General features: G+C 42.7%; 1 protein-coding gene across 8 annotated transcripts in view; it reads left to right on the forward strand.

Annotated features, from left to right (window-relative positions):
• The window catches only part of POLB (DNA polymerase beta), a 33877-nt gene that overhangs the window by 4331 nt on the left and 4926 nt on the right, over window positions 1–24620 (forward strand). For 4 of the 8 annotated variants that reach the window (XM_008273915.2, XM_089325935.1, XM_002720765.6 and 1 more), the window contains exons 4-11: window positions 3075–3149; window positions 3870–3928; window positions 6902–6951; window positions 9031–9082; window positions 10588–10642; window positions 10740–10812; window positions 15451–15521; window positions 16255–16341. In XM_008273915.2, the coding sequence (XP_008272137.1) occupies window positions 3075–3149; window positions 3870–3928; window positions 6902–6951; window positions 9031–9082; window positions 10588–10642; window positions 10740–10812; window positions 15451–15521; window positions 16255–16341 (522 nt within the window). Of the gene's footprint in view, window positions 1–3074; window positions 3150–3869; window positions 3929–6901; window positions 6952–9030; window positions 9083–10587; window positions 10643–10739; window positions 10813–15450; window positions 15522–15773; window positions 16195–16254; window positions 16342–24620 lie in introns of those variants that run through there. The other 4 variants (XR_016229136.1, XR_016229137.1, XM_089325933.1 and 1 more) reach the window with 3 other exon arrangements.

Raw genomic sequence — 24620 nt, forward strand, 5'->3', positions numbered from 1 at the left:
GTCATTGGTAGTAATACCACTCAGGGTATTGTTCACCTGCATCTCACTAAATGATTCATAGCTCCTCGAACCTAAAGATGTTGGCATCTTGAACAAGATGCCAAACTGACAAAGCTGTTGAATAGACCAAGTCCTAATAGTTATCACCTCCTTCTGTTGTTCTTGATCTGTTTTTTGTTTCACCAAAGTCCTCAGGAATGGAAAAATTATGGAATTAAAAGATAAATTTATTTTGGTACAAAAGATTTTGAAATCCATATGTAGCAAGGAGTCTTTAAAAAGCTTTGTATGGCCGGCGCCGCAGCTCACTAGGCTAATCCTCTGCCTAGTGGCGCCGGCACACCGGGTTCTAGTCCCGGTTGGGGCGCCGGATTCTGTCCCAGTTGCCCCTCTTCCAGGCCAGCTCTCTGCTGTGGCCAGGGAGTGCAGTGGAGGATGGCCCAGGTGCTTGGGCCCTGTACCCCATGGGAGACCAGGAAAAGCACCTGGCTCCTGGCTCCTGCCACCGGATCAGCGTGGTGCGCCGGCCGCGGCGGCCATTGGAGGGTGAACCAACGGCAAAGGAAGACCTTTCTCTCTGTCTCTCTCTCTCACTGTCCACTCTGCCTGTCAAAAAAAAAATAAATAAATAAAAAATAAATAAATAAATAAATAAAAATAAAATAAAAAAAGCTTTGTATGGATTTCAAAAATTTTTTTCGCCAAAATAAACTTATAATTTAATTCCATTTTCCATGAGCTTTTTGAAACACTCTCCTATTAATCTTTGATTGTCTTTAATTCTCATGAAAGCTTTAAAAGTGTGGACCACACTGTTGTTATATTTTCATCCTTCAAAGTTACATTACCATAAATCTTGTACATCTTATTATTGAGTGATGAATTACCCACAATAATCATATGCCACCTCTAAATCTTGAATTTGTGATTAAAGATACAAATAATGTTTTGAGATATAGGTTTTAAGTTCTTTGTGCCACAGACAATTCTTAGTCTATCATCTCCAAATAAACTAGCCAAGAAAATTGTAAATACAGCAGACTGAATCCTCTCAGTTCCTGTCTTGGTGAATGGACCCAGTGTAAACCTCATGCACCACTCTTTCCATCCTTTATCACCATAAACTTCCTTTTTTGCTTCTTACCAATAGTCTGCCCATTTATAAGAGAAAGATTTCAGGTATCTGTATCAGGGAAATTTATATAGAAATTTCAGTTCTAAATAAAACTTAACACTCTCTGTAGAGGGAAAAATAGTTACTTTTTATCTTCTGTTATAGGTAATAAGAAACCAGGACTAAGAAATCATTTCCCTTTTCTAATATATTTTGCTCCCTAAATATTATTTTTTAAATTTATTTGAAAGGCAAGGTTACAGAGAGAGAGACAGAGAGATCCATTTATTTTCAGAATTTTAGTATGCATTAGTAATATGAGGACATTTATTAAACATTAAATAAATAAAAAATATAGGAGGATAACTTAGGGCTGATAGGCATTAGGAAGTAATTAGCACATCTGTTGAATGTTTAAAAAGCACCAATGAATGTGAAAAAAAGTTCAACTTCAATAATTAAAGTTGCAAATTAAAGCAAGACACTCTGTAGTGCCTCTCCATTTATCAAATATACTATGCAATGTGGACATAGATGTGAGATAAAAGGACACTCATTTACTGTCTTCACTTCAGAAGCAAGGATGATTTGGCAGAATGCTGGCAAAATCTCTCTGACCCAACAGTTTCACTTTGGGGAATTTGTCCTAAGGCAACCAAAGATATGTATGTGAGGGAGTCATTACTTGGTCATTTTTGAGCACCAGTATGCCAGGCGTCAGGGAGAAGCTGTGTCTGGGGGCTTGTGTCCTAGAGCAATGCTTCCAGGACAGCAAGCATAAACCCTGTTTGGCTGCTGAGATCTTGAAATGTGGCCAGTGTAAATGAAGAATTAAGTTTTAAGTTGTAATTCATTTAAACTTAAGTTGTCCCACGTGGCTAATGTACATGTTGGACTGTGCAGCTTTAGAGCCTTAGTTCTCAAAATGTGGTGCCTCAGGCAGCAGTAGCTGTTACTACCTTGGAACTTTAGAAACGCAGCGTGTTGGCTCCACCCAATACAGCAAATCAGAAACTCGAAGGTGGGCCTTGGCATTCTGTGTTTTAACAAGTTGGGGGTGGGAGTGAGGAACGCAAAAGCGTGAGAACCTTGACTCTGAAGGAACCTGACAGCCTTGTTACGACGTCAAATAATTGTTACCTGAAGGGTACTTGCTAAGTAAATTATTATGCATTCATACAATGATATATTATGCAGCCATTAAAGATGCTACAGTTTTATTTCTTTGATGATATGGAAATGTGCTCATTATGTATTAAGAAAAATTGTGTATAAACATAATTCTAATTCTACTTATAAGCAGGAACAGCTAATGGTTAGGGCATGAGGTTACAGTTGATTTTAAGTTTCAGGGCAGGGAAATTGGCAAGGGTTTTTTTAAAAAGATTGTTTTTATTATTTGAAAGAGAGGGGTCTTCCATCTGCTGGTTCACTCACCGAATGGCCGCAACAGCCAAAGATGAGCCATTCCAAAGTCAGGAGCCTCGAGCTTCTTCTGGGTCTTCTCATGGGTGCAGGGCCCAAGGACTTGGGCCATCCTCTGCTGCCCTGACAAGTGATTTTAATAGTCTTTTAAAAAATTTGTTTGAGACACACACACACAGAGCACACCCCCACCTGTTTTTTCACTCCCTAAATGCCCACAGCAGCCAGGGTTGGGCCAGGCCAAAGCTGGGAGCCAGAAACTCAGTCCAGGTGTCCTATATGGGTGGCAGGAGCCCAACTACTTCAACATCACCTGCTGCCTCCTGGAGTGCACATTAGCAGGAAGATGGAATAAGGACAAACACAGGTACTCTGATACGGGTTGCAGAAATCCTAACTCATGGGTTAGCCACGAGGCAAACACCTCGGGGGTCACTTTTCTGTGCACTTCATTTCAAAACTTCTCACTTCTCACTTTCGATGACTCAGCAAGCATTGTATTTATATAACTTCTCTATTTTTAATTTCCTTGTAGCCTGGAGTAGGAACAAAAATTGCTGAAAAGATTGATGAGTTTTTAGCGACTGGAAAGTTGCGTAAACTGGAAAAGGTAAACATTGTAACCTACTTGTGTATGTTTCTAGCTGTAGTGTCTGTCTTTTTGGCAACTCTCATGTAGCAACCTTGCAGGGTGATTGAAGACACACTTGGGAGACTCAGAAGGAAGAGATGAGTATTCTGTTTTTAAAAATGTAAATGTTGTTCCTATAAAGTGTTCCTGTGTTTTATGTGGCATTTGAGAGATTGTTAGCAACTCTAATAGTTTCCTTCTCATGTTTACTAACATTCAGAAGAGATTATAAACTTTGACTAAAAGATTGTTACATTTTAGAATTTCTGTGTGTGAATTCTCCCAAGCATTTTTGTGGTTTTATTTCACCCTTTTAAAAGTGTTGGAAAATTGAAAAATGCAGACAATGGATGTCCAGTTTTTGCCACAAAAATGACTGTGAGATAATGCATTTGCTAATTAGCTAGACTTAACTATTCCACAGTGTGTGTATACTTAAACGTTACATTGTACATGATAAACAAATATAATTATATCTGTCAGCCAAATTTTTTAAAATATTGAATAAATTAGAGATAAGATATTTTCAGCTGCTCCATTATTCACTTGTAACAGCCTTGGTTAAATGTAAATAATTGTGCTGTGCAGGCAAATGTAAATGTCTCGTCACATTTCTTAGCATATTGGTGTATTTCCTATAAGATCATTTGAGTCCTCAAAGCATTTGTCAATCATTGTTGGGCTTTTCTTTTCTTAAAGATTCGTCAGGATGATACGAGTTCATCTATTAATTTCCTGACTCGAGTTAGTGGCATTGGGTAAGAACTACTTTTTAAGCCCCATCCATGGCAGATGTCACCTTGACCTTCATGAACCCAGTTTGATTTTCTGGCCAGAAATAATCTGTCCTTCCTCCGTACCCCAGCACTTGCCCTGTGTATATCTTGTTGCCTGCTCCAGATTGTGCCTTTTTGCTTCTCTGAGCATTTTATCTTAAGCATTTACGTTTTCCCATAGTCCCTTATGAATTTGGAACACTCAAGCATTTTTTAAATGAAGGAATCTTCATCTTAACATTTGAGGGGTGGATGTTTGGTTTAGTGAATGTGGCACCCATGTCCCATGTGGAGTTCCGGGGTTCAGATCCTGGCTCCACTTCCAATTTAGCTTTCTGCTGACGTACTCCCTATGAGGCAACAGGTTATGGCTCAGGTACATGGGTCCCTTCCACCCACATGGGAGATGCGGATTGGATTCTGAGCACCTGGCTTCTACCTGACCCTAGGCCTGGCTGTTGCAGGCATTTGGGGAGTAGTAAACCAGTGGATGAGATCACTCACTCACATAGTCTCTGTCTCAAATAAATAAAAATAAATAGTCAAAAAAATTTTAAGAGAATTTGAGCTAGTGCAAAAGGGGTCATTTTTGACTCTAGACAAAGTAAGCATTGACATTGGAAAATTAAGGCTCTAATGCTTTACTTATCTCTCATCTTTACAGTATAAGACATTCCTTTAGATACATGATTATGGTCTATTTATTTGTTTCATTTATTGGAAAGGCAGAACTACAGAGAGAAGGAGAAAGATCTTCCATTCATTGATTCATACCCCAAAGGCCTTCATCAGCCAGGGTTGGGCTCAGGTTGAAGCTAGGAGCCCCAAACTCCATTTGGGTGTTCAGTGAGGGTGGCAGGGACCCAAGCACTTGAGCCATTAAGTACTGCCTCCCAGAATGCACACTGACAGGAAGTTGGATCAGAAATGGAGGCAGGACTCGAACCTGAGCACTCCAGTATGGGACGTGGGCAACCCAAGCAGCAACTTAACCACTGGGCCATGATACCCATCCCTGCTGCCCCTGAAATGCTGTCAGCATTTTCAAGAAAAGTTATTCTAAAATATATTAAATTTTTAATCCTAGCATGCTGAAAATAAGCTTGATTCCTTGGGAACACAAGGCCATTATGAAGTTTTCATGAAAAAGTGTTTTAGAAAACATTTGTCAAATTATCTTCTTTTTCCAGGCAATAAAACTGAAAGTTGGCCGGCGCCATGGCTCACTAGGCTAATCCTCCGCCTTGCGGCACCGGCACACCGGGTTCTAGTCCGGTCGGGGTGCCGGATTCTGTCCCCGTTGCCCCTCTTCCAGGCCAGCTCTCTGCTGTGGCCAGGGAGTGCAGTGGAGGATGGCCCAAGTGCTTGGGCCCTGCACCCCGTGGGAGACCAGGAGAAGTACCTGGCTCCTGCCATCGGATCAGCATGGTGCGCCAGCCGCAGCGTGCCGGCCGCGGCGGCCATTGGAGGGTGAACCAATGGCAAAGGAAGACCTTTCTCTCTGTCTCTCTCTCTCACTGTCCACTCTGCCTGTCAAAAAAAAAAAAAAAAAAAAAAAAAAAAGAAAACTGAAAGTTGCAGAGAGAAAGGGGGTTAATAGTGACAGGATTAGAACTCCTGTCGCCTGACTGCAGATTCAGCTGGTTCTTCTTTACCGTGGTGCCTTCCTAACATCAGTATTGGCTTCTGTACCACACTGTAGTGTGATGTTTGGACCTGCTGTTGATTATATGGCTTTATTCATCCCAAAACACTCTGTGTGGCCCCAGACTATTGTGTTTTTGTGTGTGTGCGTGCATAGTGTATGTGTGTGCACGCCTATGTGTGTGTGCCTGTGTGTATGCACACGTGTGTGTATGTGTGTGTGCACACATGTGCATGTATTTCTTTCTGTTCCCTGTTCCCACTTTATTATACGATACATTTGTGCAGTAGAGAGTCAGGCAGTCTGAGTACTGGTCCCAGTGCTGCCACCAACGAGATTTGTAACCTTTGCAAATGACTTCATCTTTCTAGCCTTCAATGTTCCCTATAAAATGAGAAGACTGGGCCGCTCTCCTAAGTTTCTGCAGCCTCTCCTATTTTATAGGAACATCTTCAGTCGATTCTGATGTCCTGATTGATTTATATGAACACAGCAATCACAGTGAGCTTTATAAGCCTAAACCAAAGTTTGTCACTACCTTGCCCAGTACCTGCTAATAGCCTCCCAGTATACTCAGAATAAAACCCAAACTTAGCCACCATGACTTCAAAAGTATGAGTGTGAACTCTGCCTACACTCAGTTCTGTTTGTTACTGTCTCTTACATCATTCTAGCCAAACTAGTTTTTCTCTTTTCTTGAACAAGGTATGCTCATGGCAGCCTTAGGGCCTTTGACTAATTGTATCCTTTGCCTAAGACACTTTCCTCTGATCCCTGAAATAGCTGGCTGTTTGTCATTAAAATCTCAGCTTAACCATCATCTCAGAGGCTTTCCCTTACCACCCAGTCTAAAGCAGACTCAGCCTCTCATGTTAGTTTGAATTCATCTACCCGAGTTTTCTTGTGTATATGTATGTATTGTTGCTCACTACAGTGTAAGTGTGTAAAGACCATTGCTCTTACTTGTCTTATTCCTGCTATGTTTTCAGCACCTACAAGTATATATGGTACATAACAGGCCTTAGTAAATCTTAGTTGAATGAATGAGTGGTTTCCAAGGGTCTGTGTGTCTGTGCCAGCTAGGTGTTTCATGTCCTACTTTGCAGTTATTTTCTTAATAATTGGAGTTTCAGAAATTCCTGCCTTGGATAAAATTGAAAAGTACCAAGGAATCATGCAACATTTTTCAGCCTGTGTGTTTAGCTTAGTACCCACGGTTTATGCTTGATAGTGGAATATACAGTTGGTTATTTGAATCAAGGATCCTGAGTTTTACCTTATACTAAGACAGTGCTTTTCTTTTGTTGTAGTCCATCTGCTGCAAGGAAGTTTGTAGATGAAGGAATTAAAACATTAGAAGGTGAGTAAAACATTAGGTCACTAATTCCAGGGTAAATGAGGCCCTGAAAAACTGTTAATGATCTGCCACACTCAAACTTTAAAATCCCTGGACACAAATAATAATATGTTCTTTGTTACACTTCAGTAGAGAGTAGGTTTAGGGTATAATTTATATTACCACCTTAAACATTTTTAGAGGGGTGGGTGTTTGTAACACAATAGATTAAGCCACTGCTTTGGACAGCAGCGGTTTAGGTCCTGGCTTCTCCACTTCTGACCCAGCTTCCTTCCAGTGCACCAAAGCAGTGGGTGATAGCCCAGGTTCTTGGGTTTCTCCACCCACATGGCAGACTTGGACAGAGTTCAGGGCTTCTTGGCTTCAGCCTGGCCCAGCCCAGGCTGTTGTGGCCATTTAGGGAATGAACCAGTGAATGAAAGATCGCTATCTCCCTCTCTCCCCTCTTTCTGTCACTCTGCCTTTCAAATAGGTAAATTAATTAAAAAATAATTTAGGTTCGTAACTCTGGAAAAATTCAAGAAGAGGCTTCCTGGTTTAAAGATAATGAAATAGTAATCATTGGCAGATTTTTAAAAGATTTAGATTTTCTTGTGTTCAGTAAAATTTTAGAAAACTAAATCTTATACATCAGACTAAAGGCTAAGTCATGTATACTTAAGAAAGATTCTATATAAGATTTCCAATGCTTATTGAAGAAATATTTTCCTTACGCCTAGTATAGCAATCTTTTAAATATAATTGAGTCCTTTATCTTTTTCAAAGATATATGCCATATGTATGGATTCACTGCAGTGAATCTAGAATTTGGGATTTAGTGCAACTGTCATAAGCAACCCAAATGGTTAAGTGGTGAGGTTTTTTTGACTTGGGCTTGAGCCCTCCTCCCCCCACTTATCAGAATGAGTGAGCATGGTGCTTCAGCTTCCTGCTACAAAATGGATATTTCTGTCTCAAGTGATTTAACATAATATTTGCAAAGCACTTAGCAGGATGCTTGGTGCACACAGTAAATACTTAAAACAGTACTTGATTTTTTTAGGAGGCATGATTAGTTAGAGATATTAGTGCATTAAGGATTCCTGTGAGTTCCATGGCTGGAAAATGAACTGTCCATGTGCCTCCTAGAGGGTTGTACTTTTCTGTTTGTGGCATACTCAGTGTCTCTGATATCTGAGGGAAAGGATGGGCTAAGGGTGGCAAGAATGTATATGTTTCTCAAATATAATCAACTGCATCTCTTGGTATTGTCAAGGAGCCACCGTTCTGGTTTTTGTATTGTTTTACACAATATGTAGACATGTAATATAACTTGATCTCTACTCAACTTTCAGATATTTCAGTGTTTTCTGTGTGCATACAACCATAGGAAATATACTCCATTTGTCATACTTACTTTTCTCCATTTTATACCTCCAAAGGAAACATATATTAGAATGTAAAAGCAATTATGGGAATCACTTTTGAAGTATACTTATATTGCTGTTTCTTTAGCAAGGCTCATTACTATACTCAGGCCCAGTAAAAAGAACACCCAGTGAAACTAAGTCACTTAGACCCAAGATGCTATATTGTGACAGCTTTTTTAAATGAAAAAATGTAGATAATACTTTTCTTCTCAATAGAGTTCTTACTATGTTGTCTGCACAAGCTGATACTCAATGGTAGTTGTGTAAAGGTGTGAATGAACAAATGAACAGCATCAGTGACCCTAGTTAGCCATAAGACATTCAGAAGCTGTGGTTACTGTTGCTGCTATGAACAGTAAATTAAGCCATGTTGGTTCTTATAAGATAGCCAGTGAAGTACAGGTAAGGTCCTGGTGCATCTGTCTATCTCTCTTGTAACTAATGGAAATTTCAACAGTAAGTAAAAAGGATCATTAAATCAACTGTTAGGATTTATTACATTGATTAGAGTTTTAGTTCCTAATATCAGAAATTTTTTTTCTCACGGTGTTTTCAAAGTCATTTCAATGTATTTTCCCCCCAGGAATTCTTTATTTAAAAAGGTCATTGAATTTAGTATCTTTTTTTCCAAAAAGTGTTTAAATTAACACCTCCACTTTATTTATCTTTGCAGATCTCAGGAAAAATGAAGATAAATTGAACCATCACCAGCGAATTGGATTAAAGTAAGATAGCGAATTTTTTTGATACTTGGATTATGAAAGTAAAATTTTTATAGACATTCTTTTATATACCGTGACAACTCCTTGAACTTAGCTGAAGAAAACCACTTTTTAGCTCACTGCTTGGATTTGTTACAGACTGCCTTAGAGTATGTTCACACATTTTGTTACTCCTTTCCAGTTTGTTTACTTGTTTTGAGGATTTCCCTCATTCTCTTGACCTTAGCAGGGGACTTGCTCTTAAAATACCTAGAATTGAGTGCATCACAGTGCATGTTTCTTTCATGCCTGCATTGTACTAAGCACCATACTAGGTCTGGGGTAAGAATATAATGAAGTTTAGGGTAGCTCTTAAGGAGTTTATAGTCTACCTGAGAAGAGCATGAAGTGTGTCAATGTGAATTTACATGAACATGGAAAGCCAAATTAGCAAAAAAAAAAAAAAAGATGAAAGCCCCAAACATGTAAATAACAGTGTAAGAGTGACCACAAGACATGTTTCTATGTCACCATTAATAGTTATTTTTGGAGCAGGTATTGATGTCTACAGTTACAGTCCATACGCACCATGTGTGTCTCCTCTTGTATTGTATAGTCTGGTGGTGATTGAGTTCTAACAACCTTCTGAACTTGCCTGTTGACACCTTACTATAATATTTTTAAATTTGCACTATCATTTTAAAACTTGGAGCCAGTAAGAGGCCAGGGTCGTTTGAGTCCCGCTTCCTTGCATTTGTGTGGAGAATGGAGATTTGAAGAAGCTGGCTGTGGTGAGAACTGGTTTTGAGCAGGAGCATCATCTTTGTTGGTCTTGGGCTTAGGCACTGCTTCGCACTGACACCGTGTCTTCCTAACAGCCTCTTGGAGGTATAACACATATCTCGTATAACTCACCCACTTTTATTATACACGTGGAGTGGTGCAGCCATTACTACAATCACTTCAATTCTTGATTTCCCAGAAAGAACCCCATACTCTTTGGGAGTCATTCCCCATGTCTTGTCGGTGCCCTGCCCCAGGCCTATTAATTTTTCTCTTTACAGATTTTCCTATTCTGGACATTTCTTACATGAGTGAGCACATAGAATACGTAGTCTTGTGAGTGGCTCCTTTCACTTAACATATTGTTTTAAAATCAGATAATTGGGCAGGATTTAAGAGCAGTGAACTGTAACCCCTTGACTTACCAGTAGAGAGCAGTCTGCTTTGAAAGCATATACTGAATTAAATGTATTTCTGTCCTGTCATGTGACTGCGAAGCTTATTTGCAGATATTTGTAGATGGGATAGAATATTTCAAAGCATGACACTTAAGGATTTTTATCCAGTTAAGGGAAAAAAGGCTTCCCACTCTCTCCCCCCGATTTTGCTGCAGTCTTCTCAATGAATTTCAGTTTTGCTTTGTGAGGATTACAGTGATATGCTTGTATAAGGGTATTTGTTACGGTAGGTGACTTAATTTTTAAGGAGATTTAAATTTTATAATGCTATTTACTCTGTCTTTATAGATATTTTGAGGACTTTGAGAAAAGAATTCCTCGGGAAGAGATGCTACAAATGCAAGTAAGAGCGTGCTGAATTGTATTGTTTGATGAGCACTGAGAATGTCACTTGGTGGAAAACTATTTTTGGAATACTGACCAAATTTTTCTTCTATTAGGATATTGTACTAAATGAAGTTAAAAAAGTGGATTCTGAGTACATTGCTACTGTCTGTGGCAGTTTCAGGAGAGGTAATACACTTCCTAATCTTGGGTTTTCATGCCTTGATGTCAGAATTGCCTCGTGTATGGGAAAAGCTTGGATTAGAAAGATGTAATTTTTGTTACGTCATAGATTTTTTAGGATCCTGTAGTATTAGCTAAATTTTTTTGTTTATAGATGGGAATATATATTAATAACTGAGAGAAATTCATCCTGGTTTTATTATAGGATGATTTTTTAAAGTTTTTATTTATATTATTTATTTGAGAAGCAGAGAGTAGATAGACCTTCCATCTACTGGTTCACTCCCAAATGTCATAACAGTAGGGAATGGGCCAGGCTGAAGCCAGAAGCCCCAAACTCAGTCTGGGTCTCTCACATGGGTGACAGGGACCCAAGTACTTGAGCCATTACCTGCTGCCTTCTAGGGGGTACCCATTAGCAAGAAGCCAGAACTGGGAGCAGAGCTGGGACTTGAACCCAGGCATCCTAAATATGGGATGCAGGCATCCCAAGTAGCAGCTTAACTGCTGTACAAACATACACCCCTAGGATAGTATTTTAATGACAGTTTTAACAAAATTTGTAAGATGGCTTTAGGTATAATAAAATGCTAAGAATGGTTGTCTTTGGCTAAATGCCAATGAAGCGATGGATAGTTTTGTTTACTTTTTTATTTTCCAAGCTTTGGTAGGTCTAAGAATAATATCTCAGGGGCACCAGTTCAAAAACCAGTTCTCCCAATAACCAAGTTCTTGAGAAGGTCTCCCACTGCGTGTGAATGCGAGCCATGTGAGAATCACACAGTCCGGGTCTCTTGCTGGCTTAACATTGGGGAAGGATTACTTACATTTTAAAATATTAACTTATAAAAATTAGGATGGAAAACTTGGAAACGTTTTAAGTATGTACCTACACAGACTCTCTGGCCTCTTATGGGATTTTGCCTAGAAAGTAGGTGATGGGTTGTCAGAAGTACTCCAGGCAGCTGTGATTAGAACGTGGAGCTGGGAGGAGGAGGACACCCATAATTACTGACAAGTAGAAGGAAGAGTGGATTGGGGTTGCAGACCCAGCTCCTGCAGCCAGATCTGCCCATGAGACACAGTTTAGGTACCTTTGTCTCTCCTGATTCTAGTTTCCACATTTGCAAAAGGAGAGGGCTGCAGGTCACAGCAGTTCCAGAACGCCTGTGTCAGTCAGAACACGCAGGAAGTTGTCGAACTCTGCCACGTGGCCACTAAGTAAGAATCTCCTTAGGCTGGAACGTGGATTCTGTATTTTGAAAATGTAGGTTGTGATGCAGGGCAAGCCAGGCTCACGTTCCACCAACTGTGACTACTTTCCTGGGTTTATGTCTTTCCATCTTATTTTTAGTTTTCCTATTTTGAGAATGTTGTGTGGTTACATGCTTTAATAGAAAAAAGACACTAAGAAGGCTCACTTCTGCTCTGTTCACCCTGTTCATTTCCTCTCTCCACAGTCCTATTGATAACCACTTTCTTGTGTACTCTCTCAACATGTCTGCATGAAAATACAACCAAATATGAGTATATGTTCTTGATTTTCTCCCCCCCTCCCCAGGCACCTTTCCTTCACAAGGTAGTAAAATATATACATAATACTATACCCTGCTTTATTCACTTAAAATACACCTGCGAGGCCAGTCCGTATCAGCATAGAGAGAGCATCTTGATTCTTCCTGTATTGCATAGCACTTGCCTGTATGGGTGCCATACTGTGTTTCCCCAGTCCCTTGTCAACAACAGAGCTTGGAGTTGTTTTGTTTTATAAATAGAGTAAAACATTTTCAGTGATAGGTAGGTGCTGGTAGTCTTTCAGTCATAGGTAGGTAACCTGTAGGGGAAAAAAAGAGAAGACAATTGAATTTTCTTTCTTTTTTTTTCTAACTTTTTTTTTTAAAGCAGCTTTCATGGATGTTCTCAGATCAACACACATGCAGTCTCATCTTCTTTATATTTAAATACAGTAGCTCCCTCCTACCCCCAGCCATCCTTGGTTTTGCTTTCCGCTGTTTCAGTTACCATCAGTCAACCGTAGTCTGAAAATATTGAATGGAAAGTTCCAGAAACAGTTCATGAGTTTTAAATTATGCACCATTGTTAGTGTGATGAAATCTCAGAGCACCCAGCATAGCCACACTGTATGTGCTCCCTGCCTGTCAGTCACTTAGTAGCTATGTTGGCGTCAGGTCTCAGATCCACTGTCTTGGTGGCAGTATCACAATGCTTGTGTTCTGGTCACCTTATTTTACTTAATAATGGCCCTGAAGTCCAGTGGTGATGCTGGCAATTTGTATATGCCAAAGAGAAGCCAACAAGTGCTTCTTTTAAGTGAAAAGGTGAAAATTCTCAATTTAAGGAGAGAGAGAAAAGATCATATGGTGGGCTTGCTAAGATCTGTAGTAAGAAAAATCTATCCATGGAATTGTGAACAAAGAGAAATTTGTGTTAGTTTTACTGCCACAGCTCTGATTGCAAAAGTTATGACCATAGTGTATGGTGAGGGCCTAGTTAAGATGCAAAAAGTATTAAATTATAGAGTTCAGTACTGCGCATGGTTTCAGGCATCAGCTGGGGGTCTTGGAACATATCCTGTGCGAATAAGAGATTGTTGTATCTGCTTAAAGATTATCAGTACAGCAGCTGGATACTCCACTTCTGATCCAGCTCCCTGCTGGATCAGAACCTGGGAAAGCAGTGGTAGATGGCCCAGGTGCTTGGGCCCCTGACCCCCAGTGGGAGACCTAGATGAAGCTCCTGGCTTCAACCTGGCCTGGCCTTGGCCATTGTAGCTATCTGGGGAGTGAACCAGCAGGTGAAAGATGTCTCTTGTTTCACCCTCTGTCTTTCTACTTCTGCCTTTTAAATCAATAAATAAATATGTTAAAAAAGATTATTTATATATAGGATGGTGATCCAAAAATACTATAAGATCTTCAATCACCAAAAGTATGTTTTGAACCTGTAATTCCTAACAAGAGGAAAAAAAAGGGAAATTATTTATTTAGACAAACTGTGTACCACTTTTCTGAATACTTTTACATATGTTCTCGTTCAGCTGCACAGTAACCTGTGAAATAGCTTTTGCAGTTTACAAATCAGGGAACAGATCTAGAGGAATGGAGAGTCCTCATTTATGATGCTGAAAAATAAAGACAAAGTGAAAAAAATCCAAATGGGGATATAATTCCACAGTATACAGTAAAAGAAAGATTAAAACAGCTGCATACTACTTGCTTGAAGTTGTGTTGTTGTAGATTATCTAAGTCATTATAAACTCTTTTTTTAAAAGATTTATTTATTTATTTATTTGAAAGTCAAAGTTACAAAGTTACACAGAGAGAAAGAGACGCAGAGAGAGCGAGAGAGAGGTCTTCCATCAGATGGTTCACTCCCCAATTGCTGCAACGGCTGGAGCTGTGCAGATCCAAAGCCAGGAGCCAGGAGCGTCTTCTGGGTCTCCCATGTAGGTACAGCGGCCCAAGAACTTGGGCCATCTTCCACTGCTTTTCCAGGCCATAGCAGAGAGCTAGATCGGAAGAGGAGCAGCCGGGTCTCGAACCGGTACCCATATGGGATGCTGGCGCTTCAGGCCAGGACGTTAACCCGCTGAGCCACAGCGCCCACCCCTCATTATAAACTCTTATGTTCTTATCTATGATAATGTAATAGTCATTTTTACCAATATTCATTAAATGAGTAAAATCATAAGGATTGAAGTGAGTTTTCTGATTAACCTTGACAGAATTAGAGCATGTTTAAATGAAGATTATGATATATCGTTTGTTCGTAGATGTACCTTAAAGCTACTTTTTTTCTTAAGAAAAAAAAAAAAGGATTTAGTTATTTATTTGAAAGTCAGAGTTGCAGAGAGAGAGGTCTTCTATCTGCTGGTTTATTTCCCAGATGGCTACAACAGCTAGGGCTGGGTGAGGCCAAAGCTAGGAGCCAGGAGCTTCATCTGGGTCTCCCATATGGGTGACAGGGGCCCAAACACTGGGCCATCTTCTCCTGCTTTCCCAGGCACTTTAGCAGGGAGCTGGATCAGAAGTGGAGCAGCTGGAACTCAAACCAGCGCCCATATGGGATGCTGGTGCTGCAGGCCACGGTTTAACTCATAGCACCACAGCGCTGGCCACTGAAAATGGAAATCTTTTTTATTTTTTTAGGATTTATTTATTTATTTTGAAAGCCAAGAGTTATACAAAGAGAGAAAGAGAGGCAGAGAGAGAGAGGGAGAAAAAGAGGGAGAGAGGGGCCTTCCATCCACTGGTTCACTCCCTAATTGGCTGCAATGGCTGGAGCTGTGCAGATCCAAAGCCAGGAGCCAGGAGCTTCCTCTAGGTCTCCCACGCAGGTGCAGGGGCCTAAGGACTTGGGCCATCTTCCACTGCTTTCCCAGGCCATAGCAGACAGCTGAATCAGAAGTAGAGCAGCCGGGACTTGAACTGGTGCCCATAACTGGCGCCACTGCAAGGAGCGGCCTTACCCACTACGCCACGGCGCTGGCCCCAGAAAATTGAAATCTTTAACAGTGAAATAGACAGGCTGTAAGACAAGACTCTTCTGTTGTCACCTTGGCCTTTATTTGCCTAGTTGATGCATTCACATGGAGCATTCCATACGTGTTCTTTGTTTTCACAGGGGCAGAATCCAGTGGTGACATGGATGTCCTGCTGACCCATCCAAGCTTTACCTCGGAATCAGCCAAGCAGGTACCTCAGAATTCTTACACAGCAGCAGATGTCACTTTCTAAATGACAGTTAGATATTTTCAGTGTAAGTTTTGTTTTATGCTTTCTGAAAATTCAGCTAAAGTGTTTTCTATTGATTGAATTCTGTGAAAACAAATTAAGTTGTGGAAAGATTCCCACGTTTTCCCCTTAAGGATTTGGGAAGAAAATCTAACATTTGAAAGAGGTAAAATTTAATAAAATATTTCCAGAATTCTTTACTGTCTGTCATAGGTATTTCAGAAGTGCTGAATGTGGAGTGGGCTTTGGCACAGTGGTTAAGATGACACTTGGGCTACCTGCTTTTCATATTGACATGCCTGGGTTGGAGTCCCGACTGGTTTCCATTCCGGCTTCCTGGAATGCACTCTGGGAAGCAGCGGGTGATGGCTCAGGAGCTTGGGACCTACCACCCATGTGGGAGACCCAGATGGAGTTCCTGGCTTCTGGCTTCAGCTTGGGCCAGCCCCACCTGTTGTAGGCATTTGGGGAAAGAACCAGCAGATGAGAGATTGATCTCTCTCCTTCTCTCTCTCCCTCCCTCTCTCTTGCTCTCTCTGTCTCCCCCTCCTTGTCCCTCTTGCCCTCACCCCCACTTCTCTCCCTCTGTGGCGCTGCCTTTCAAATAAATAAAAATGAATAAACATTGAAAAAATGTTTCTTACTGTAGCAGAGTAATTACTCTTTTTCTTATTCCCTGGTTATGATTCTGCAGCCAAAGCTGTTACACCGTGTTGTGGAGCAGTTACAAAAGGTCCATTTTATTACAGACACTCTGTCAAAGGGTGAAACAAAGTTCATGGTAAGTACTTGTTTGAGTTCACACATCTGAAAAACCCTTGGCAATTGTTCAGTAACCATTCTGAGTGTGTGACTTCATTGTAGTTTTGTATTACAGTCAACAAATAGGACATCTATGAGACCTTAGATAAAAATAGTTAGCAGGGTGTCTCATTCTCATAACTACTCTCAAAATGTTAAGTCCTTTTATTTTAAATTCCCTGTTTATAAATAATCATGCCATTGGAATGGGTAATTAGACATAGTTCACTTTTTAAAAATGACTTGACACATTTTAAGTTTTTCCCTAAAATAGCAAATGGTTCTCCTGTTTTGCTGACTCAGAAGTCTGTGGTAGTTGAGGTTAGAACTGTCGAAGCATGGATGACACTGCCAAGACAGGAAAGCAGCGTGTGTGAGGGGAGGGTAAGGCGGGTGGAGTGAAGTTGGGAGGGTAAGGCGGGTGGAGTGAAGTGTGTGAGGGGAGGGTAAGGCGGGTGGAGTGAAGTTGTGAGGGGAGGGTAAGGCGGGTGGAGTGAAGTTGGGAGGGTGAGGCGGGTGGAGTGAAGTGTGTGAGGGGAGGGTAAGGCGGGTGGAGTGAAGTGTGTGAGGGGACGGGAGGGCGGGTGGAGTGAAGTGTGTGAGGGGAGGGGAGGGCGGGTGGAGTGAAGTGTGTGAGGGGAGGGGAGGGTGGGTGGAGTGAAGTGTGTGAGGGGAGGGTAGGACGGGTGGAGTGAAGTGTGTGAGGGGAGGGTGAGGCTGGTGGAGTGAAGTGTGTGAGGGGAGGGGAGGGCGGGTGGAGTGAAGTGTGTGAGGGGAGGGGAGGGCTGGTGGAGTGAAGTGTGTGAGGGGAGGGGAGGGCGGGTGGAGTGAAGGTGTGAGGGGAGGGTGAGGCGGGTGGAGTGAAGTGTGTGAGGGGAGGGGAGGGCGGGTGGAGTGAAGTGTGTGAGGGGAGGGGAGGGGGGGTGGAGTGAAGTGTGTGAGGGGAGGGTAAGGCGGGTGGAGTGAAGTGTGTGAGGGGAGGGGAGGGCGGGTGGAGTGAAGTGTGTGAGGGGAGGGGAGGGCGGGTGGAGTGAAGGTGTGAGGGGAGGGGAGGGGAGGGCGGGTGGAGTGAAGTGTGTGAGGGGAGGGTGAGGCGGGTGGAGTGAAGTGTGTGAGGGGAGGGGAGGGCGGGTGGAGTGAAGTGTGTGAGGGGAGGGGAGGGGGGGTGGAGTGAAGTGTGTGAGGGGAGGGGAGGGCGGGTGGAGTGAAGGTGTGAGGGGAGGGGAGGGCGGGCGGAGTGAAGTGTGTGAGGGGAGGGGAGGGCGGGTGGAGTGAAGTGTGTGAGGGGAGGGGAGGGCGGGTGGAGTGAAGTGTGTGAGGGGAGGGGAGGGCGGGTGGAGTGAAGTGTGTGAGGGGAGCGATTTTTTCTCAGTGATGGTGAGCCCTGCCAATCCTGTAGGCTTCCTAGGGAGCTCACATGTAAAGATTCAAGACAAAGGCACATGAAGTAAAAACCAAGTATTAACAGCCTGTATAAAAACCAACAGGGAAGCAAATAGAATCTAGGATCAAGATTCTTCTTTCTGGGCTGGCATCGTGGGTTTGAGCCACTGCCTGCAATGCTAGCGTCCCATATCAGAGGGACATTGGAGTCTCAGCTGCTTCGCTTCCAATCCAGCTCCCTGCTAATGTTCCTGGGAAGGCAATGGAAGATTGCCCAAGTACTTGGGTCCCCGCCATCGTGAGGGAGACCTAGATGGAGAGCCAGGCCCCTGGCTTGAGCCTGACCCAGCCCTGGTGTTTGTGGCCATTTGGGGTGTGAGCTACTGAGGGAAGATTTCTCTCTCTCTCTCTCTCTCTCTCTCTGTCACACACACACACATTGCCATTCAAATAAATAAGTAAATAAATCTTAGGAAAAAAAAAAAACTGGCCGGCGCCACAGCTCACTTGGCTAATCCTCTGCCTGCGGCACCGGCACCCCAGGTTCTAGGCCCGGTTGGGGTGCCAGATTCTGTCCCAGTTGCTCCTCTTCCAGTCAAGCTTTCTGCTGTGGCCCAGGAGTGCAGTGGAGGATGGCCCAGGTGCTTGGGCCCTGCACCTGCATGGGAGACCAGGAGAAGCTCCTGGCTCCTGCCTTCAGATCGGCGCAGTGCGCCAGCCATAGCAGCCATTTTGGGGGTGAACCAATGGAAGGAAGACCTTTCTCTCTCTCTCTCTCTCTCTCACTGTCTAACTCTGCCTGTCAAAACAAAACAAAACAAAAAAACTTTTCTTTCTTACCTCTATTTTCTTGGTCACTAAAACACATCATTTGGGTCTTTATTCCTCAGTGTCCCACTTTTTTCAATTTGTATGGCCAAAAGGAGAAAACTGTGCTTTTGAGAGTGAGCGAGCCAGAATTAGTAACAGTCAGTGCATAGACTTGACAGGAGTGTTAGCCAGAAGGAGAAGATGCTTGAGAAAGATAATTAAAGCATCGTGTCATTCAGAAAGTAGAATGGTGGCCGCCAGGGCCTGGGAAGAGGGATATTGGGAAGTTCCTGTCTAATGGGTGAGGAGTTTAAGGTGGGGAAGGTGACAGTGTCCTCGAGATGAATGGTGTGGGTGATGGTGATGGTTGCACAGTGCCACAGAACTGTATACTTGAAAATGGTTCCGATGTTTTATGTGCTGTACATCTAGCTGTACACACGCGCATACCCAATCATATTAAAAATTCAGCATGGTGACATAATGGACTGTGCAAGTGTACTATCTAAGTTGGTTGCACTCCAACAGTGTTTTCCAAAGAACTATTTTTTCCCCAACGTTAAAAAAAAGTCTTTGGGAATTAAATCAAGATTTATTCTCTTGAATCTGACGGGTTTTGTGTTTTTTTTTTTTTAAACTTTTATTTAATGAATATAAATTTCCAAAGTACGACTTATGCATTACAATGGCTTCCCCCCCATACCGTCCTTCCCACCCACAACCCTCCCCTTTCCCACTCCCTCTCCCCTTCCATTCACATCAAGATTCATTTTCGATTATCTTAATATACAGAAGATCAGCTTAGTATACATCAAGTATGGATTTCAACAGTTTGCTCCCACATAGAAACATAAAGTGAAAAATAATAGATGATTTTTTTAAATGATGATGAAATCAGAGCAGACCTATTGTCATGTTTAATCCCAGTGAGAGTCAAGTTGGAAATTGATAATTTCTTTTTTTTTTTTTTTTACAGAAGATTAGTTTAGTATGCATTAAGTAAGGATTTCAACAGTTTGTACCCCCATAGAAACACAAAGTGAAATATATTGTTTGAGTACTCGTTATAGCATTAAATCTCAATGTACAGCGCAATAAGGATAGAGATCCTACATGAGGAGTAAGTGCACAGTGACTCCTGTTGTTGACTTTACCAATTGACACTCCTGTCTATGGCATCAGTAATCTCCCTATGCTCCAGTCATGAGTTTCCAAGGCTATGGAAGCCCTCTGATTTCTCCGACTCTTATCTTGTTTAGACAAGGTCATAGTCAAAGTGGAGGTTCTCTCCTCCCTTCAGAGAAAGGTACCTCCTTCTTTGATGACCTGTTCTTTCCACTGGGATCTCACTCGCAGAGATCTTTTGCCAGAGTGTCTTGGCTTTCCATGCCTGAAATACTCTCATGAGTTTTTCAGCCAGATCCGAATGCCTTTAGGGCTGATTCTGAGGCCAGAGTGCTATTTAGGACATCTGCCATTCTATGAGTCTGCTGAGTATCTCACTTCCCATGTTGGATCACTCTCCCCTTTATTTACTCCATTGGTTAGCGTTAGCAGGTACTAGACTTGTCTATGTGCTCCCTTTGACTCCCAGTCCCTCCACCATGACCAACTGTGAACTGAAACTGATCACCTGGAACAGTGAGATGGCATTGGTACATGCCACCTCGATGGGATTGAATTGGAATCCCCTGGTATGCTTCCAACTCCACTACTTGGGGCAAGTCGGCCTGAGCATGTCCCAAATTATACATCTCTTCCCTCTCCCATTCCCACTCCCATGTTCAACAGGGATCACATTTCAGTTAATTTTCAACACTTAAGAATAACTGTGCATCAATTACAGAACTAAACCAGTCATATTAAGTAGAACAGACAAAAAAACTACTAAGAGGGATAATGTATTAAGTTGTTCATTAACAGTCAGGGCTATGCTGATCAAGCCACCGTTTCCCATAGTGTCCATTTCACTTCAGGAGGTTTCCTTTTTGGTGTTCAGTCAGTTGTCACCGATCAGGGAGAACATATGGTATTTGTCCCTTTGGGACTGGCTTATTTTACTCAGCATGATGTGTTCCAGATTCCTCCATTTTGTTGCAAATGACTGGATTTCGTTGTTTCTTACTGCGGTATAGTATTCTAAAGAGTACATATCCCATAATTTCTTTATCCAGTCTATCGTTGATGGGCATTTAGGTTGGTTCCAGGTCTTAGCTATTGTGAATTGAGCTGCAATAAACATTAGGGTGCAGACCTCTTTTTTGTTTGCCAATTTAAATTCCTTTGGGTAAATTCCAAGGAGTGGGATGGCTGGGTCGAACGGTAGGGTTATCTTCAGGTTTCTGAGGAATCTCCAGACTGATTTCCATAGTGGCTTGACCAGTTTGCATTCCCACCAACAGTGGGTTAGTGTCCCTTTTTCCCCACATCCTCGCCAGCATCTGTTGTTGGTAGATTTCTGCATGTGAGCCATTCTAACCGGGGTGAGGTGAAACTTCATTGTGGTTTTGATTTGCATTTCCCTGATTGCTAATGACCTTGAACATTTTTTCATGTGCCTGTTGGCCATTTGGGTTTCCTCTTTTGAAAAATGTCTATTGAGGTCCTTGGCCCATCTCTTAAGTGGGTTGTTGGTTTTGTTTTTGTGGAGTTTCTTGATCTCTTTGTAGATTCTGGTTATTAACCCTTTATCTGTTGCATAGTTTGCAAATATTTTTTCCCATTCTGTCGGTTGTCTCTTCACTCTCCTGACTGTTTCTTTTGCAGTACAGAAACTTCTCAATTTGATGCAATCCCAATAGTTGATTTTGGCTTTGACTGCCTGTGCCTCCCGGGTCTTTTCCAGAAACTCTTTGCCTGTGCCAATATCTTGAAGGGTTTCTCCAATGTTCTCCAGTAACTTGATGGTGTCAGGTCGTAGATTTAGGTCTTTAATCCATGTTGAGTGGATTTTTGTGTAAGGTGTAAGGTAGGGGTCTTGCTTCATGATTCTGCACGTGGAAATCCAATTTTCCCAGCACCATTTATTGAATAGACTGTCCTTGCTCCAGGAATTAGTTTTAGATCCTTGATCAAATATAAGTTGGCTGTAGATGTTTGGGTTGATTTCTGGTGTTTCAGTTCTATTCCATTGGTCTATCCATCTGTTTCTGTACCAATACCATGCTGTTTTGATTACAACTACCCTGTAGTATGTCCTGAAATCTGGTATTGTGATGCCTCCGGCTTTGTTTTTGTTGTACAAGATTGCTTTAGCTATTCGAGGTCTCTTGTGCCTCCATATAAATTTCAGCACCATTTTTTCCAGATCTGAGAAGAAGGTCTTCGGTATCTTGATTGGTATTGCATTGAATCTGTAAATTGCTTTTGGGAGAATGGACATTTTGATGATATTGATTCTTCCAATCCATGAGCATGTGCCCCAAAGTAGACACACTAGAGATGATCTTGAAAATAGGGTTTATATATGGCCCCGCAGACGTCCTTTTAAAATGTAGATTGATTTAATTCACTGTGAGTAAATGTGCATAATCTTACCTTGAAGGAACACTCAGATAAAATCCTAGAAATGATTAGATTTTTGCAAAATAGACAGGTGCAGAGCCTTGAGGCCTGAAGCTCTTCCTCTAATAGTCCTCTCTGTGAAAGGCACCAGCGGTTTTCAGGGTTAGTGACGGCCAGGTGCCTACACATCATGATAGCAGAAGTGTTCTTCCTAGTCTTAATAGCATTCTGCTGTGCTAAAGGGGGAGACCTGGGGACAGAGCGGCAGAGGCGGTAAGACTGAAGCTAGCAAGAGTACAAGAGAGGCCACACCAAGGCCTGGGAGGAACCTGAGTGGAAGGTTGGGTAGCCAAGCATGTGTGACACAGAGTTGTTGACGAGGGTGGGCTTGGGTCATCCCAGTAGCTGCTCCATGGAGGAAGGAGACACTGCCTGGCAGGGGTGAGAGCAGCCACCTCCTAGTGGCAGCGGCCGCTGGAGGTTAGGCCAGTGCAGGCCTTTGCTGCTCACGTGGTCCGTGAAAGACTAGAGAAAGCGGGTGCCAGGAAACGCTCTCTTGCCTTCACGTTTGAGTGGTATACCTGGCGGCAAGTCAGCAGGTATTGCCAGGAAGAGAATCTCTGGAAGCTAAAAAATAAGAAAGCAGTTTGTTTTGAAAGTATAGAAGACTCCGATGATAACAGCAAGCAACTAAGGCCTTCATTCAAACCAAGGGATCCATTGTAGTGGGTTTATTCTATTGGGATACAATATATGTGCTTTACAGTCTCTGCAGCTTGAAGAGTGCCGTGTTCCCTGCTGGTCTGGCCTTCTTAGGCATTATTTATGTGTTAGCAGAGAAGCATTCTGCATTTTATTTTGGAGACAATAGGAGGGACGTGTGCCTTGTTGCAGGGAAAGGAGCATCTTCATGGTTATGTTACATTGGTCAGGAATAGATTTGGATACACAAGATGGAAGGGTTTTTTTTAAGTTCTCATAGCTTTTTATTTTCAAACAAAAACAAAAAGCCAGCTACTTTAAGCTCCAATAAACAAAAGCTCCACCTATCCCTGAGGATCCTTATGAGGATTTCTTCCCCGCAGAGTGAGTAGGTGATCAAGAGGAAGGAAAGGGGGATTGCAGACTGACACGGGCGTGGTGGGGTACCAGGTCTGTGCAGCCGGCATTACCCTGCGTCGTCTCTTCAGATGAAATCACGCAGCCCCACATTCTGGTTACGTTGGCACATCACAAAGTAGATGAACGGCCATAACATACATTATAGGTAATGACCACAAGTGTTCACTTCAAGTAAAAGCCTGAGGGGCCGTGGCTCACTTGGTTAATCCTCCGCCTGTGGTGCCGGCATCCCATATGGGCACCAGGTTCTAGTCCCAGTTGCTCCTCTTCTTGTCCAGCTCTCTGCTGTGGCCCGGGAGTGCAGTGGAGGATGGCCCAAGTACTTGGGCCCTGCACCCCATGGGAGACCAGGAGAAGCACCTGACTCCTGGCTTCGGATCAGTGCAGCGCTGGCCGTAGCGGCCAGTTGGGGAGTGAACCAACGGAAGGAAGACCTTTCTCTCTCTCACGGTCTAACTTTGTCAAATAAATTAATTAATTAATAAAAAGTAAAAACTGGAGCCAACACGCTTCTTACACGCAAGAAATACGTCCTCAGCCTCAGTGTACCTTCTTCCCAATCCAAAAATCCTTAGGACCAGCAGCCAAGCACATTCAGCTTCCAGAAACATTTTCCATAGACGTCGGCCTGAGCTTCCCAGGCAGCAAAAGGTAGTTGTGTCCGAATTCAGAAATGTGTCCTGAAGGCCCTGTAACCTCCTCGAATGTCTCATACCACAGAATGGCCTGCTGTTGTGCTTGCGGACTCCGTTATTGAAGAGAATCCACACTCTTAGGAGAAGCTGAACCGCTCTCATTTGAGCTGAAGATTCACAGGCTGGGCATTTGCAGCTGCGCAGGTTCACTTGTTATTAGGACTCGTTGTCTGGTGTAGGGCGCATTTCCACCAGGTCCTCACACATGTCTGTTAATTCTTTACATTTCTGCAATATTTTGACTGCACTTTCCTTCAATTTCTGTAAAGTCTCCTGACTCCTTTTCCAGTTTCTCTACAAGTTGTTGTTCCTGAAGGCGAATTGGACGCAGCCTCAGATACTCAGCGCTGAGTTTCTCTTTCTGTTGATGGACATAGCTCACCCGCAGACCGATGGTTGTCCTCGCATGGTTTAGATTCCTCTGGCTGTCTTGGATCTTTTCCCGTAAAGCCCTTACTTGCCTTAACAGCATCTCCTCTGGTCCTCAGCAGCCACTTCACAGGGCAGGTCTGTGAGCCTGGTACTCCTGAGAGCCAGCAGAGAACACAGATCAGGTCTTGGGCTCTCTGCAAATGTCTTTGCCTTCTTGTGGGCCACACGCTTGTGCCCCTCAGAGCTCAGGAACTGCTGGGGACTGGCCTTTCTGCGAGGGAGGCCATCTTCACAGAACTGTAGGTCCTGAAGTCTTTGATGTGCTGGTTCCCTGCACACGGGGCACTGGGCAGGGCTTTGGGCTTCTTGCCAG

Source organism: Oryctolagus cuniculus, chromosome 2 (assembly GCF_051225735.1).
Source record: "Oryctolagus cuniculus isolate XC-2025 breed Fujian yellow rabbit chromosome 2, ASM5122573v1, whole genome shotgun sequence".
NCBI lineage: Eukaryota > Metazoa > Chordata > Mammalia > Lagomorpha > Leporidae > Oryctolagus > Oryctolagus cuniculus.